Here is an 18,682-nt window from a genome sequence, read left to right as displayed (position 1 = left end):
TAAGAAGTTGTTAAAAAGCTTATAATAAGACATCAACCAATCAATTTACAAATAAATAAATTTAAATAATAATAAAAATTAATAAAAATTGATTTCCTAATATTAAAGTATAGATAAAGGATTAGTAATTTTGATCAAATACAAACTAATAAATAGTCAAATGCCTGCAAGGTATAATAAATTTCAAAATTTTAAAAAGAATATCACAGCTAAGTTTTGAAAAGAGAAAATTTTCGAAATAAAATATGAATAGTAAATTTTTTGAATAAATTTTATTTATAGGATTATTATATTATTCTGAATTACTAAAATTTATTCAAAATTCAAAATAAATCATCTAAAAAACTAACAAACTTTTATACTATTGTATCTGAATTCGAATTTGAATTACTATGGTGTGAAGCCATGCATGCTGCGGAGGAGAGTGGGTTGAGCGATAGAGTTCTTGCTGTGAAGCCGTGAATGCTACGGAGGAGAGTGGGTTGAGCCGTGGAGTTCTTGCTGGAGCCTGCGAGTTCAGTGTGGAGCACGAGTGTAGTTTCTTGCTGGAGCTAGAGACACCTGTGGTGAATGAGAATCCCCTGGAGTGGTAAGCATGGTGGTATTGACTGCTCATCCGTCAACTCGACGTTAAATCTGTGGTCGACCGAGTCGAATTTCTGAAGCAATTGGGGGGGCCGAGCGCTAGCGATTGAGTCGGGTAGGAGAGTGGAACATGTAACCGTGGAGTTATGGTGTATGGATAATCACGTCGAACGTAGCGACTCAGGCCTGGAATTTCAAATCTACTATTCCGGTTAAATGAAAATTTTATGACGTTTTTGTATTTTTCATGCCTTTCCTTTTACGTTCTATGAAAATTTGTGAGTGTCGATCTCCCTTTACCTGGAAAGTCTCTTTCAACTACTCTTGCATATCAACTTTCATTAATCTCCCTCTGAGAGTGCCTTGTTTTTTCCTAAGTTAACATATGTTTTTCAATACCTTGCTCTGATCTAAATAAAATAATCACAAAATTCTTCATGCTTGATATACTATATTAAAATTGGTACAAATACAATAGGTTTATACAGGGTTTTTGAATTGTCGTGAAATCCAAGTTATTCCATACCTAGGAAGATAAGTTGAGAGAATATCTCAACTATCTCTAACAAACACAATTAAAATTTAATCCTCTATTAATAACATTAATGTAAGTTAGAGTTCCCATTAGTTATATTTCAAAAGAATTTTCATGACCTCGAATTAAGACCAATAAAACTCTAATAAACAAAGTTATTTTTCATTAAAGTTCATTGTCCTCATAGTTTCCTAGTCAAAGTTCTTCTTGGCCAAGAAGTCTAACAAATAAGTTTTGCTCAAATGATGATGAGGTAAAAGAGATTGTGACAAAGAAGATCTTTGACCAAGCTTATATCTCTATGCCTTCTTTTTGAGTTCTTGTTAATGAGAAGTCATGCAAGTGATACCTTGAAGGAACTTTCCTAGATAATTACTTTGAGCAGGGAACTACGACCAATGAACTATGATTGTATTGTTCCCTAATTGATATAAGTTTTCGTATTGATGTGGGGTCTTGTTGGTTAAAATTCATGTTGATCATAATTCTAAGGGATTTCTTGATTAAGAACCCTCACAAACAAAAGGATGGAGAATTGTAATAGATAGGAACTTTGATAAAGAAACTACAACCAATAAGAAATTTGATGAATGAAATTTAGTCAACAAAAAATATAACCATAGGAACCATCAGTCATAAGGAACTTTTAACTAAGGAAAAAAATAAGAAATTAGTTAATATTCTTATTGAATAGATTTCCCATCCTATTGGTCATTGTTTTAATGTACTTTCTTAGCCAGAAAATTTTAATATGATAGATTGAATTGTGCCCAACAAGGAACCATTACGTCATGAACTCTTGTCAACAAGAACTTTAATGACGAAGCTATGACCAATAAAACCTCTAACGAAGAAACAATGATTAGTCAAGGTCCTCTTATTCTTTCTTTGGTTCAATCATGTATGTTAGAAATTATCCCTTCGTCCTAGTTCTAGGGAGCATTCCTCACTAGGAACCACACAATTAAACTTTAACCAACAATGTTCCTATTTGTTAAGGATTCAAAAAATTTATAGTTGTTTTTCGCTATCTATACCCTCACCTTTGAATTTCACAGCATACACCACTCACCTCCATGTGTAAATATGGAACAAGGAATTAAATTTGTACCTTGTATCTTTGTGGTCAAATTCAAGCCAAAATTAACTTGTAATGATCTTATCCATCTAACTTGAGAATTGAACCATTACCAACTCAAAATTAAAATCCAATTTTCAACCTCTCATGAATTCAACTAGAAATTTGAACCACTACCATGTGAAATGAGTTGCATCATATCATAGTTATGACATGTAAGCGGTGTTAAATGGCTTCCACCCAAAATAGTGTAACTATGAAATTCTACAACCTTGCATTAAAATGTTTATTACTAGCATAGCTATATGAATTAAATGGCTAGTAAATGGTGATAAACATCAATCCATAACAATCATCAAAACACTTACTTCATCATACATCTCAAGTTGTTAAAATTAAAAGAAAAGAAAAAACATAAAAACTAATTAAATTACAACTTTATTATTGTTATTATTAATGGTAATATATATATATATATATATATATATATATATATATATACATTTAAAAAAAACATGTAACAAATATTTAACCATGGAGATTCACCCCCACTCTATCGTGGATATTCTTAATATGTAAGTAGACATTGTTACAATACCATGGGCCAATACATGACTCATGAATACCGCATGTCAAAAAAACCATAACTTCTTTAAGAGTCACTCATTCATACGACATTTTTTTAATTAATGAATTTAATTAAAAAAGCGAAAAAAAGTAACTATAGAAATAAATTTCAATCTTTGATTTATTTATATTACTAAAAATTATCTAATATTACTGAAATTAAATCCTTACTATGTATTCATAATTATACCTAATTTAACTCAGTTTAACTAACATGATCACCAATAATAAACTCAAATTTTATACAAAGAAAAATTAAAACCAATCTAAGATTCAGTTTTTAAATCCCACGCACCTTTAAAAACAATAAAATTTTTCACGGAGAACAATACAAAATGTATGAATTTATGTGAAAATAAGTTCAAATTCTTAATTTAAATGAATATGTCAATTTTCAAAAAAGCCTTGAAAAAGGAAAAAGTACAAAATACCCGGTAAGAGATGGATCTGCCAATAGGAATAGTGATATTCATCATTGTTCTTGCTATCGTCATTGACCTGTATCCCATCAAGTAGATCAAGAGCTTGCAAATATCCCCAAAAGGACACTTAATTTCAATTTAAGTATAGTGGTTTGCAACAAACTGCGAGTTAGAAAAAACATGGACTCCATGAATGGTTTATCCTTGAAAGTAGTAGTTTGAGAGGAGAGGGGGAGTTCATTAAATTTGAAATTCATATTGGAGAGAGATGTGTTCCTCTTGCGACAAAGCACATGGAGAATACCTTAGTTTGGTGTATGATCATGGCAGCGATCTTCTCTATTTTTACAGTTACCGTGGATGCCAACACTTTTGTTGTAATTCCTTCCCCAAAACTGCAAGCAAATGAGTTTGCCATTGTTCACATTTTGTAGGAAAACACACCTTCCTTAGCCTATATTACCAATCTCACTGGCGGGTTACATTGTTCACTATTTTCTCCCAATCTCGCAAGAGGGTTACATTCTTTACTGTTTTCTCTTTAGGCTTCAATGGGTTAGTTCCCCTTATGATGTGACATTGTCCAAAGGTAGTTTGTTGCTTTTAGCAGGTAATATTGAGATAAAATGCTTACTGTTTAATTTTCTGTGTTTGTAATCACTGCAGGTTCCCAACAAAATTTACTGCAAAGCTCTTAATGACCGCAGATGAACTGACAAACTTATTTAGAATTCATGAAATTGCAATTGTAAAGAATGTACCCTATTATATATTTTGACGGCTTCAATTCTAAACTAGACGTCATTTTAAAAGGTTGCTCCTCTACAAGACATGTCAAATCTGACGTGCGAAAATTTTTGGTAATCGTCAAATACATTTTGAAATGCTAAATATGTCCTGTAGGACGTCAAATTCTAGGCCTACGTAGGGTGGAAAATTGAACATTGAACATTGGTAGCTGAGAGTTGGTTTGTCAAGGAGACACAGCGTGGATTTTTGCATGGAGCAGCATGGATTTGTGCATGGAGCAGCCATTGAACTTTTTGAGAGGCTAACGTGTATTGAGTTGTAGATCAAATTGGAGAACCCAATCGGAGGCAGACGCTGACTCGTTGATAGGCGATTATTATATCTTTTGTTTTTTTTTGTTTGACCAGTGCATACCCCACTAACCGTGAAATGCTACGGGTATTCAAAATGAATTAGTTAAATTCTAAAATGCATTGCATGACCTTAGCATGGAAGGATGAGCCAAATTGAAATTGTTAAATTCTACAACGCATCGCACAACCTTAGCATAGAAGGATGAGCTGAGTTGGATTACCTGCTTTGATTGGAAAATTCCTGCATGATTTTTTTTATTGTGGTTGGTTCATGGAAAATCGGGAGGAGATTTTTATTTTTAGGAATAAATTGTTTTTAGGATTCTTAGACTGTCCAGTGTTGCTATATGGGTGTGAATTGTGGGCTAGCAGCACCTCTTTTCAAAATGGAAACAAATTGAAAAAATCCAAAAACGCTTGATCATGAACAAGTTCAAAATAAAACTTTGAGTGCCTTATGAGATAATGTTGAGTGAAACAGGGGCAACTCCCATCAAAGAAATTGCGATGGTGTGGCTCATAAGATATCTAAAAGGAATTGAGAAAATGAGAGTAGGTAGATGGCCTAATGTTATCTTCAATGAATGCATGAGTGAAAGAAAGAAACATGGATGAAACAAAAATACAAATGGATGCAAAAATGGAATATCTACCTCAATGCGTGTCCCACAAATATCAAGGAGCTAAATAATTTTGTTATACAGAAGTTTCGTAAAAGGGTATGGGGAAAAGAGTTGGGTAGATAGAAGAAGTACTACACTGAGGAATTCAACCCTATGTGTGATCTACAACAAAAAGAGTTCATTGGAGCTAGCATTTTGTGGAGGGAAAAGGTTCTTATTGCTCAATTAAGGTCCAACTCGCAACAAGTTCAGTGTGAAATAGGATGGTGGAAAAGGCCTAAAGAAGCTTGGGAAGAATGGGTGTACACATTTAGCACGTCCGAGGCACTGGAATTGGAAAAACATTTCATTTGGAATGTGATGCATTCAAAGGCATCAAAGAAAGTTATGGAAACATGTTAGCATCAGTTTTTTGGCATTGTCTTTTCAGCGAGAGGATTATTGGAAGGTTGGGCCAACTCACCATCATTTTGAATCGGAAAAGGATTGAATTGCAAAAGTGAAAAATAGGGAACTAATGGTCTCATAGACTAATTTTAGTCTCGTGGGCCTTAAAATATCATTTCATTTCATTTCATTATATGGGGTCCATAATATGGCGATAAGTGATGAGTATTGTGTGGTTTTTTTGTTTATGAGGCTTAATTTAAAAAAAGGGTCCGTAATATGGCAATAAGCGATGAGTATTGTGTGGTTTTTTTTGTTTATGAGGCTTAATTTAAAAAAAATAAATTGTTTACAATTTAAAGATCAATTGAGCTCCAGAGAAGCATGTTCTTAGTTAAAACCTCTCGACAACCTCTCGACATTGGTGGTGCCTTTGTGGTGTGGAGCAACAGATAGAGTGTTGTTAAAAATTTGGACATTCTGTTAAGATGACTAATCCACTTTCAAAGACCTACCTCAATGAGGCCAATAAGGTGGATGTTTCAAACTATGTTAATTGGAAGATGCAAATATTGATGGAAGGTTATGGAGTATGGACAATCACAAATGGAGAATAAACAAAGCCAAGAGTTGCTTGAGGCACAACAACTACATTGATCCAACAGTGGGAGAAGTAGGGGAACAAAGAAACGATACTAATAAGGATGTCTATGTAAGATAGTAAAATTTCTCATATTCGTGATTGTAAGACTTCCAATGAAACCTGGATTATACCTAAGGAACTGTATGAGACCAAAAAAACAAATTGAGTCCTCTTCCTGAAAAGTAAGCTCCTTTACATTAAAATAGAAGAAAATGAATCTCTTAGTACTTTTATTTCAAGAATCAAAGACTTAAAAGATAAGTTGTGAGATGTAGGAGAATCAATACCTAGTATTGATCTTGTTACAAATACTTTAAATTGAATGTTAGATGACTATCAAATGTTGATTACAGGTCTTAAAGCAAGGTAGAAAGCTCTCACTTTTGATGAATTGATAGTTATACTAATGCAGGAAGAAGAGAGACACAAGAATTTGAAGCTCCGGAATCCACGCTTAACACTTTTGGTGAAGAAGAAATTCTTCCAAGGGAAATAGGGAGAAGGAAGTAAATGTGGAAGTCCATTTGAGAGAAAGCCAAATCAATGTATGTCATCTAGTAGAAATTATTCTAGAATGAAATGTTTTTATTGTGGTAAAAGTGGGAATCTTGTTAAAGATTGTTATAAGAAGAAAAGAGATGAAGTGAGGCATAAACACAGAAGACATTCAAGACATTTTGCAGGAGAAGCCTTGAATTTTGATCTCAAGAACATTAAGTTGTTTGTGTCTAATGTTGCATCGTCTGCTGAAACCAATGTTGTTAATGCATGGTTTGTGGATTTTGTAGCCTCAATTTACATGACATGTAATAGGAGTTGGTATGAGAACTTCAAGGAAACAAGCAAGGGTTCCAACATTTAATCTGGAAATGACCGTCCGCATTAGATCAAGGGATATGGAGACATTCTAGTAACATTGTCAAATAGCAATGTTAAGCACAATCATAATGTTATGTATGTGCCTCAAATGAAGAAACAAATTATTTTTGTGTCCACAATCACAGATCATAATTCGAAAGGTGATTTTTTCAAAGCACCTACTAGATCATTGCAAACTTGTTACTTCAGGAGTCAGAGTTGGAGGTCTGTAGAAGCTTGATGTCTCCAGCGAGAGTCATCAAACAATGACTTCTACAATTATGTCAAGAGAAAGTATTTGACACATTAGGTATGGTCATAGAAATTATCATGATTTGTTGTTGTTGTTGCAAAAACAAAAAATGGTTGAAGGATTGCCTATGTTAAAGAATGAGTATGTTGCTTGTGAAGGTTGTGCATTAGGAAAAATATACAGACATAAATTACCCTCTAATTTTGATAGGAGAAGAAGAAATGTATTAAAACTTGACCATACTGATGTTTGTGGACAAATGAAAACCATATCCCTAATAGGTTCTTACTATTTTCTGTTGTTTATTGAGTATTGTACAAGGTATATTTGGGTTTACTTCCTTAGGAGAAAGAGTGATATTTTTTAGTGTTTCAAAGAATTCAAAAACATGGTAGAGAAGTGATGCAGGCGCATCTAACCTATGTCAATTATTTATTAGAGGAGTTGGTATGTAAAGTTAGGATTTAATTAATTAATGTATTTTCCCATAGTTTTTAAGAGAAGATGATAATTATTGTAAATAAGAGAAGATTCGAGAGTATTGTGGAAGGTTTGAGAAGATTATGGATTAGTTAGCTCTTATCTAGGGATAAGGGATTGGATGAGATATTTTAGGGATCAAAAGAGATATTTTGGGAGTTAGTTTAGGAATTTAAAACCTACGTTGGGTTCTAATCCATTTGTATAAATTGAGGTGAGCCATGAGACATGTATATATGTGGAAATGTGCGAGTGCGAGGAATGAGAGGCGGCCAATCGTTTGGCCATGATTTCTTCTTTAATTCTTTTCTTTATTAGCTAATCATTCATTGAGGAATTTTATGTGTATATGCTTTGTGTGAATTTCAATTCAATTTTATGTGTGTTTGTGAAGACCTATGGTTAGACTTGCATCAATTTTTGGTATCAAAGGACAAGGTTGGGTTTGTGATAGATGGTGATGGAGTGCGTTGAGCGAAGATGTTGTTCTGTTGTAGCACATTGTCCCTTTTTCCCTTGCCAAGTATCCAAAGCTCTAAGGATGTATCGAACATAATTTTGGTTGTAGCTTTTGTCTATGGTACACTGAGTGCAGAGTCTGATGTGAATTCTGTACGACGGTTGAGGAGAAGCGTTGGAAGATCTACGTGATTGGAGACTGCATCGGAGCCTACTTCTGTGAAAAGTTTCTCAGTGAATTACTATATTGAGGTGGATGGATATAGTGCTCTGCATAACGATTCATCGTTAAATCAAGCAATAAGGCTTAAGAATATAACAGTATTACTAAATGGAGGTTTCGTTCAGGACGCCCCACCTAGTAAGTTGAGTTGATTTTCCTGTAACGTGTAATGAAGAAGAAGTAAAATTGTGTTGTTGATGGCTTGCCTTGAAGCATTGTGACTGAAAGAAGTCAAAGTATTTCTACGTTGAAGTGGAACTGATTTACGAACAACAATTATGTGGATATTAATCTCATGATTTCTGGTTCGTAATTACGCCTATTTGGTTTCCCAAGTTTCCTGTGGAAAATAAATTTACCAAAATGGTAAATAATGTGCCCACAGTTAATAAGAAATGGGAGTTTGGTTGAAAGAGAATATATATGCATTGTTGCAATTCATAATTGAATGTTGGATGTGGAAAATTAATGGACCAAAATAGTAAATAATGTGCCTACGGTAAATAAGAAATGGGAGTTTGGTTGAAAGATAATATATATATGCATCGTTGCAATTCATAATTGAATGTTGGATGTGCAATGATTGGATAGTAGAGATCCTGTTATATAACTGGAAATCGAGATTGGTGGTGTCATAATTCTTCTCGCTGGAAATTCACCACGAGAGGTGAAAAGCTCTCATGTGAAAGGTAGAAAAGTTGTTGTTGAATAGTGAAAAACAAAAAAGGCTTTATGAAATAAAAAAAAGACTTCATAAATTCAAGCACCAGACTCGTACAAAATTTGATAATTTACAATTATTATAAGAGGGCTTAAATATTTATAATGTAGCATTGGCATTCAGCGTTGCATTTGGTGAATAATAAAGGTGAAAGGTAAAAGTAAATAGTAAATAGGTGTTGTATTAAATGTGAAATTAAATTGATGTTGTAAAACACTGTGGTTTTTATGAAGATAGAGAATAAATGGTTATAATAAATGTTGAACCATAAAGGTGAGTTGTTGCACAAGGTTTTGAGTGGTTGATATATGGTTTTATAAAACCATGTGTGGGTTTCAGAATGCATAGCTTTATTTATTCACAGATTATAATGATGAAATTATATATGCAGAAATCATGAATAGTATATATATACCATCAACAAATTTTGAAGGTATTTTAATTTGTATATAGGTTGAAATCTCTCTTTAATTAAATGAAGAGTTGATGTCAAAATTTTTTTGGTCAAAATGAAATTAAGAGTCATAAATTCAAGTCAAAAAGTTTGAGTCTTTGATTGTAATGGGTGCATGATCAGCGAAGCCGACACATAAAGTCTATTGATTGTAAAGACAATCTGAAGAGTTACTACACTCGTTGTTTGTACCAAACCGAGGAGCAAGAAGTGCTCAGGGGTAAGGTTCAAGTGAAATGAACCGTTGACCAAGTTCAGAGGAGATAACTTAGAAAAGTGATTAAATTGCAGATTACAGTGAACAGGATGAAGTTCACCATAAAAGATGCAGATTCCAGCAAAAGACCACGCTGACACCATAACAATTGGCATTCATGATGACGAGAAAGAGAATGTTGAATTAAAGGTACGACTTGACATGTTGCTATAACTATTACAAAGACATAGACACAGATGGGTAATAAAGAAAAGAGTTAAATGACCAGTGCAACAATTGATGGAAATAAGACTAAAACGCAAACTAAAAATTTTAGAAGCAGAGAAACTGCAGACAAATATATACATTTGCAAACCAGAGAGAGGATCATTGCTTGGTGACAACGATGATGAAATGAATGCGGGTTTGATTCCCACAGACGACACTACAGATTATTCCGAAGACCAACATGAAGGCCTGAAAAAGGATTCATCAGCAAATCTCATGTTTTTAAATCTAACCATTGGTGTGTGCATGCAGGATATGTTGCTGAACAACAAATTGATATAGACATGAAGCAAGTTGTTGATGAATTGGAAAATGATGGGACAAATGTCAACATGAGAGATATTGCAGCAGAACTAAAGCTCTTAGAAGAATGGTTGGACAATCCAAAGCTAGAGCGTGACGCAAAGGAAATTAAGATGGAATACAACATGTCTTCAAATCGACAAATTTGGCACAACAAAATCCTAGAGATCGAAAAAAAAGTTCAACAAACAAACAATAATGCGCAACCAGAAAACAAGTTAAATATCGAAATTAAAGAAATAAAGAAGCTGATGTTGAAAGAATCTCAAAAGATGTCCATTGAACGAAGAAAAAGCAAGGATAACAATAAGATACATCTGACTCCACAAATATACAAAAAGGGAGGAGAACTACAGTATAAATTTTTGATATCTGGAAAAAAAAGGACAGCCACAAAACATCAACAAAATAATAGGGTAATTGATGAGTGATAGACCAAATTTTGGGATCCAAGCAGAGTTTTATCATCTGTTGAAGATTAATGGCTTGGAGACCATGATTTTCTTCTACCTAGGGAGTCTGATGCGGGTGCATCTAACCTAGTTCAATTGTTTATTAGGAGTTAGTTTGTAAAGTCATGATTTAATTAATTAATGTATTTTCCTATAGTTTTTAAGAGAAAATGATCATTACTGTAAATAGGAGAAGATTCGAGAGTATTGTGGAAAGTTTGAGAAGATTATGGATTATTTAGCTCTTATCTAGGGATAACGGATCGGATGAGAGATTGCAGGGACCAAAAGAAATATTTTGGGAGTTAGTTTAGGGATCTAAAACCTACCTTGGGTTCTAATCCATTTGTATAGATTGAGGTGAGCCATGAGACATGTGTATATGTAGAAGTGTGTGCGTTAGTGTGAGGAATGAGAGGCCAACCATTTGGCCATGATTTCTCGTGTAATTATTTTCTTTATTAATTAATCATTTGTTGAGGATTTTTATGTCTATATGCTTGATGTGACTTTCAATTCAATTTTATGTGTGTTTGTGAAGACCTAAGGTTAGACATGGATCAAGAAGCAGATATAGAATTTCATAAAGATCCTCTGTTCAGATCAAGGGGGAGAGTATGGGCTAGAGAAATTCATTAAGTACTACAAAGATCATGGAATAGTGCAACTATTTATGGTACCATATACTCCACAACAGAATGGTGTTGCAAAGAGGAAAAATAGAACGCTGGTGGAATGTGCGAGGAGTATGATTACAGGAAAGAATTTGTCAAATGTTTTTTGGCTAAGGCCATTAGTACTGATATATATTTAAAGAATAGAAGTGCAACAAGATTTCTTAATCTCAAGACCCCATTCGGAGCCTTGTATGGTCCTAAACCAGCAGTTCAACATTTAAGGGTATTTGGGTGTAAGGCCGTTGCACATATTCTGAAGGAGAAATGAAATAAGATTGATTCTAAAGCCATCAAAAGTTTTCTTTTAGGATATTGTTTAGAATTTAAAGCCTATAAAGTGTTTGATCCCTCTACTCACAAAGTATTTGCAAGTAGAGGTGTAATTTTCCATGAGCAGGCAGACAAAGGCAACAATGAAAACAACTATGAAAGGTGGTGTATACTTCCAGAATTTAAAGACACTAAATAAGAAGCAAAATATAGTGAGAAGGAGGAGCTTGAAAAAGAATACAATGGTATGGGCACTACCCAAAGTCAGAGTTCACCTAGAGGTGGTGAAGGACCTTCAGAGAATAGGGATGAAGACATCAAAGTGCCAAGGAGGTCCACTTGACAAATTCACCTACCTAAAAGGTATAATGACTATGCCCTAATGAGTATTATTTTGAATATCATAGAACTCATGAGTTTTAATGAAGGTAATGAATATGAAGAGTAGATAAAAGAAATGAAGGAAGAATATGACATTATAATAAAACATAAAACATGGGAATTGACTAAATTGTCTAATGATGAATAGCTCATAAGATGTAAATGGTTGTACCAACCCAAATTTAAAGAAGATGGTACTATAGATAAATACAAGGCCAAATTTGTGGCAAAAGGGTACTCACGAAAAGAGGGCACTAACTATGCAGGAACATTTGCACTTGTATCTAAACTCAACACTATTAGTTTATTAATTGCATTAACTACAAAGTACCATTGGATTCTTCACCAATTACAAGTAAAATGTGTATTTCTGAATGGTGATTTAAAGGAGGAGGTGTATTTGTCACAACTTTAAGGGTTTGTGAAAAAGGGGCAGTAACATTTAGTTTGCAGATTAAAGAAAGTTTTGTATGGGATGAAGCAAGAGCCCATGTTGTGGTATGAGATGATAGATCCCTTCTTTCTTCAATAGGGTTTTATGAGGAGCCAAAGTGATTCAAAAATGTATACCAAATTTGATTCAAAGGGACATCTTGTATGTTGATGATTTAATTATTATAGGGAATTATGATAAACTAATTGATGGAATTAAGGTGCACATGTCACAAGTATTTGAGATGAAAGATCTTGGTGAGTTACATTATTGTGTAGGTCATGAAGTTTGGAGAGATGTTGGTCAGACTTTTGTGTCCCAAGGTAAGTATGTTAGATAATTGCTTAAGAAGTTTAGAATGGATGAGTGTAAAGTTTCTTTCATTCCAATGCAACATAATGTAAGACTTCACATTGATGATGGCTCAAAGGAGGTTGATGGTACAATGTATAGATAACTAGTGGGAAGCTTGAATTATCTTACTACAACGAGACCTAATATAACATACTTTGTTAATGTGTTAACACACTTATGGCGAGATATCTAGAAAGACATTGGAGAGCATAAAAAGTTGTATTGAGGCATTTTAAAGGAACAATTTATTTTGGCATTGAATATACTAATTCATTTGACTTTGAGCTGACTCGTTAGTGAGATTTATATTGGGTTGTCAATCTAGATGACAGAAGATCTATTATAGCTAATTCTTTTAGCATTGGATCTGGGATTGTTTCATGGAGTAACAAGAAGCATCCTAATGCATTTTCTTCTTCTACTGAGGCAGAGTATAAAGCTTTATGTGCATCTACTTGTGAGGTTGTTTGGTTTAGAAGAGTTCTTCAATATGTTGGAAATGAACAAGAGAAGGTCATTTTGATAAGATGTGATAACCAAAACTTGATCAAGTTGCAAATAATCCATTTTATCATGTAAGAACAAAGCATGTTGATGCTCAATTTCCTTTTATTAAAGAGAAGATATAGTAAAAATAAAATATTGTAACATTTTCACTAAACTTATTAGGAAGATGACATGTAAATTGTTTAGAGAGATACTAGCTGTAGAATTAATCTTATGAAATTATTACTTTTTAATATTTTTCTTTTATACTTAAAAAAAATAGTGAAAACAATCTTCTAAAATCACCCTTTAAAATTAAAAGAAATAAATTAAATAATGTTAATAAATTTACTTATTTATTTTTAAATAAATTAAATAATTATTTACATATTTTTTTAAATCAGTCAAATTGAAAAATAATGTATTAATTTTCATATATAAATACTCCAATCCAAAACACTAACTTTTAAAACAAGCGAAACAACCTTTATTCCTGACCAGTCTATATTAATGACACTGCCACTAGATTCAAGACTGACAAATTACGAAAACTTTCGCAAATCAAGATTATAATACGCTGAAATCAAGTATATTATAGTAATATTTTGTCAATTTAACCAATTCATTAAAAAATTAAAGTTATAATATAGCGGAATTAAACATATTATAACCTTATATAAAAATAAATAATAAAATAAATATATTTTAATTATTAAATTTATATTAATTATTATATTTCATTTAAAATGACTCATAATTTCAGGAAGATATAAAGATAATGTGAAGCTACTGATAAGCCATCTCAAGACTCATAGTCGTCCTCTCTCTACTACAAGAGTTTCTCTGTTTTGAATGTAAACGTTTTCTTCTCTTCTATTCTATATTGCTTAGAACTCTAACAAATAATATAGTGAATATAATAGTGAATGTCAGGTTAAAGAAGCAGAAATTAGAATCTATTAGCCTCATTTTGGAAAATGGCAAGAGGCATTGTGGAGTTGTTTTGAGGATTACAAAAATGAAAAAGTTACAAAAAAAAAACGAAGTCAGCGAATTGTTAAACAAAATACATGTGAGATTGATGGACTCTTTGGTACTAAAGGGGAGAAACAATTTCCATTTACACAAACAACTTTGGTACATCTGCCTAGTTAGAAAACCAAATAAGCTAGAGGGCTCAAAAAGTTGTTTCAAGAAGGCATTTATTCCTGGAAAATAAGTTAGAGGGAGCCTCTGGCGAGCATGACCAGAAAGCTAAAGACATTAAGGACCATGGGCAGCTCAAGGCTGCCAGTGACATAAAACTCAGGTAGAAAACTAAGAACATAACTTAAGCAAATTTGTGTAATACAAGATCAGGAATAAGGTATAACCAGAAATAGTAATTTATGGCCTAGACACCGCCATTTTAAAATTACAGGAACCTCATTCTAAGGGAGATATTTGATATCAAGAGATAACAAGAAAACCATCTAGAATCAATTTATGCGTATGTCGAAAATGTAATACTACGTTCCTAGCGGAACGAGGAAGAGAAGCAAAAATAAAATAATGTTTCCCTCTTAACGCTTTTATGTACATGCACGAGTCACTGTATATGATAAAAGGCTATAGTGGAAGACCATTTGTTTAGGCATATAACACTAGTCGTATTCTATGTCTGTATGCAAGGTGAAGGACATTGCCAATTTTGTTGAGAAACAATCATTGCACAAACAGTTGATCATTATGCCATTTATTTGTGAACATAGTTTACAGAAATTATTTTAGAGGTTAAATTCCTTTTCATGAAAAAGTCAGAGATGAATACATTCTTTAACATAAGTAAAAGATGTAACCTGAAGGTCAAGTGGGATCTCACGCAAATAGTCTTCTAATGTCTCTTCATTTTCTTCCAACTCATCACCACCAGTAAAGATAACCACCATGTAATTGAGAATTTTTTCACCAAACAACATTTGCAAGGTCTGCAAAGCAGCTGCTTCTTCTGGGGTATATCGATTTCTAACGGAAAGTACGAAAAGAACTGCATGGACACCATCCTTTGCGAGGTCAATACATTTGGCAATTTCTTTGCCGATAACATCCTGTTTGACAGTCGGGTCAAAGAGACCTGCAATGGAGAACTTCTTAACTTAGCTTATTGCCAATTTTACTAATCATCGAGACAACAATGCCAACTTTACAAGATTTGTTCATTGAGTCAACACATTCATAGTCGAAGCTCCAAATTACAAAATCAAATTATGCCCAGAAACTTACTGATATTGGAAAACAAAGATATCCCAAACAAAAGGGAATCATAATACTACACGTTTGAAAGGTAACAAAAATTATCAAATAAAGGGAAAGGAAAATTTTCATTTGAATACAGTGATTTCAGGATGGGAGGTGGTGAAGTGGGCTAGAGAAAGTAACCACCAGGTTCTCTTCCTTACCAAGCTCTTGACGTGTCCGGGATTTGGTAGTTATTCTCTTTCCCCGTGCCACCACCTTTGTGTCGATGAATAAATCCTCCTCTCTCCACATTCTTCTTCATCTATATATTAAGATGGAGTGTCCCTAGGCACCCTATGTTTATGCGTTGTTAGCCAACGTCATGGGCTACTTCTAAAAAAGTTGCTCACATGCAAGGAATCTTTAGGGGCGTTTCTTTGCTTCATGGTTTAAAAATGGTAAACAACCATTTTCTATAAGTCTCACGTCTTTCAATTTGTGTTGATCATGATTTAGTGCATGGTGTAGTGGATTTATTTTGGACCGCTTTTAAAGAAGATTTAATGGAAATTATTAGTCATCACAAAATTGATTATTGGTTGGTAGCTTTGATGCAAGCCACGTTTATTAGTTGGTAACTTTGATGCAAGCCACGTCCAGATTATCTTACAATGTACTTTTATATGCTCAATGATTATAGTGAGCTATCTTGATATGCTTTTCGTGTTAGCTTTTCTCAAGTAGCCATGTGCAATAGGTATCTCTAGTATTTGCAATGCAAGCCAAAATTATGATGCAAACTTTTCTTCTGGCCGAATGAACTAGACTTCGTTTTTGTTAGGAAATTGATTATGGTAACGACACTATTCTAGGCCCATGGTCTATATTATGTGTCCTAGTAGTTACCTTATTGATCTTATTTTCTTTGGAGCAAATTTTATAGCTATATTTGTGCTCTAAGTATGGTATGGTCTAAGGATTGTTGATGCTAACAAGTGATGTTTGTTGGTTTGTGGTATGGCCAAGGATGAGGGAGGCCTTAGTTTACTCGATGTGGTGATTCAAGGGAATATTCATGTAGCTAAATAGGTAGTGTGATGTTTGAAGGGTCCACTCCATGGCAAGTCTTGTTGAGACATGTTGCACATTGTAGAGTGTCTTGTCAAAGTTCAAGGATCTTTGGATTATGTGATGCTATTTTAATACCTTGACATTTTCAAATTGTTGGCACTTATATTTTCATGAGTATACAAATTCGATGGGGAAAGGTGTTGGGTTTGGTGAGGTCATAGATTTATGACAATCATGTGGGGTAGGATTTCATGAGAAAACCAATTTGGAGCTAGAGGTTGAAAGGTACCTATATTGCATACTTTTTCTACTTCCAAGCTTGTTTAGTGAATAAGAAGAAGATTCTCTTTTGGTGAGATTTATTCGATGCCAATAGGAATGATTGGTGATCCATAACTCATGAGTATTCCCTTTCTTCTATTGATTGTCTGACCATGAGGGATTATCCCATGAGCATATTAGATATTGGAAGGACCAGTGATCCCTAGATCATGAGTGTGACCTTTCTTCTATTGATTGTCCCATCATTATGGAGATAATTAGCGTGATCTAAGAAGAGGACATGTTCAAAATGAACTCTCATATGCCAAAACCCATTTGTCACAATTGGGAGGGGAGTTATGGGTAGCTCTTTAGTAGGACTCTCATAAATTGTACTCAATTTCATGGGTGTCATTAGTTTACCTAGTTCTTAATGCTAGGTGGATGTCAAGAGGTATTATGGATTCATTGATTACACACTTTAAGGTTAGTGTGGGTGTGGCATAAGCTTTCAATTGTTTTATTACACACTTTCCTCCGAACTTTGACTACCTAAGAGTGGTGTCTCTAATGGTATTTTTCTTTCCTACTTCATGTTAGAAATGGTAAATAATTTATCACGGGACTATCTTTTTGTGATGTTTTGTTTAAATCATGTTCAAATAGAGCAAGCAACTATTCTTCAAAGTAGTATGCACTAGTAAGAAGCTTCTTTGGGTGATTCCAATTCTTTAGTCCACTCACCTTTTAGTGGCATTTGGTACTAAAGAATTTCATTAATATTTTATTTTTGAAATCTTTAGTGCAAATATGCTTTTGAGAATGAGGTTATCACTTTATATGCTTTTGACATATGACTAGCGAGAAGTTACATGTGGAGTGGTTGGAAAAAGGTTCTTTATTGATGGAGGATGTGAAATTTTTAGGTCTTGAAGCCTATTGACAAGAAGCTTTGTTAAGTGATTCCAAATCTTTAAAACACCCATATCTTAGTGGCATTTCACCTTCTAATTTTTTTAGCAATGTTTGATTTATGGAAGCTTCAAGGCAACTATATATTTGAGAATGAGGTTATTTTTTTGTTTTCCTTTTGACATTTATGGAGAGGAGAAGTACATATATAGCTCTTGGAAAAGGTTTCTTTGTTGAACAAGAATTCCAAATTGTTCACATTTTTTTTCATGTTGATCAACGATGCTAAATTATTCACACAATACTTTATATTTATCAATGATGTCAAATTATTAGTTTAAAGACCTAATCAATTTTTATCTTTGCTTACTTTAAAGAAGTTGTAAAAACTACTCTATATACCTTTTAGCTATGTAAATAATAAAATAATTTTTAAACTCATAAAACATGAGGCAAGAGTTTTTTAGCTAAGGTATTTTTTCTTTTTCTTTTTCATATTGTTGACTTACCTTCTAATGTGCTAAAATTTAAGGTATAGACACTTGTTGGATACAAAATTGGACAATTTTCCACTCTACATACTTTTGATAGACCCACAAGGAGATATACTAAAAATAAGGGGAAAAAATATTTCTTAAGTGTGCACACTTGCTAATAGGAAATTAAATTCCACATCCAATGAGTACCATTGAGATATTGAGAATATGTGAAAAAAATGTGTTTTATGTATTTATAGTATATTTCTCTATGGTTATGTCAAAAATATATTCCGTTGGTAGTAGTTGGATGTAGAATCTATTTACTTATCAAACAAGTGCCTACAATTCAAATTTGAGTAAACCTATAAGGAGATAAGTTAAAGGATATGAGAAAACATTTAGCTTTCCCTTTCTCTCCAAAACTAATTGTGTTATGGTTAACATAATCATT

At 33.4% G+C, this 18,682-nt stretch overlaps 1 protein-coding gene across 1 annotated transcript in view; it reads right to left on the bottom strand.

The window, feature by feature from the left end:
- Positions 1-18,682, bottom strand: part of LOC149180742 (immune-associated nucleotide-binding protein 9-like) — a 309,969-nt gene that overhangs the window by 56,282 nt on the left and 235,005 nt on the right. Inside the window, exon 2 of the mRNA XM_089416261.1 lies at positions 15,130-15,404. Coding sequence (XP_089272387.1) covers positions 15,130-15,404 — 275 coding nt within the window. The remainder of the gene's footprint in view (positions 1-15,129; positions 15,405-18,682) is intronic.

The sequence above is a fragment of the Pinus tabuliformis genome, chromosome 3_2, assembly GCF_031772625.1.
Source record: "Pinus tabuliformis cultivar Carrire ecotype Pingquan chromosome 3_2, CPIR1, whole genome shotgun sequence".
In the NCBI taxonomy this organism is placed as follows: domain Eukaryota; kingdom Viridiplantae; phylum Streptophyta; class Pinopsida; order Pinales; family Pinaceae; genus Pinus; species Pinus tabuliformis.
The sequence above is the reverse complement of the archived record's forward strand: the minus strand, read 5'-3'. Positions and strand labels throughout refer to the sequence as shown.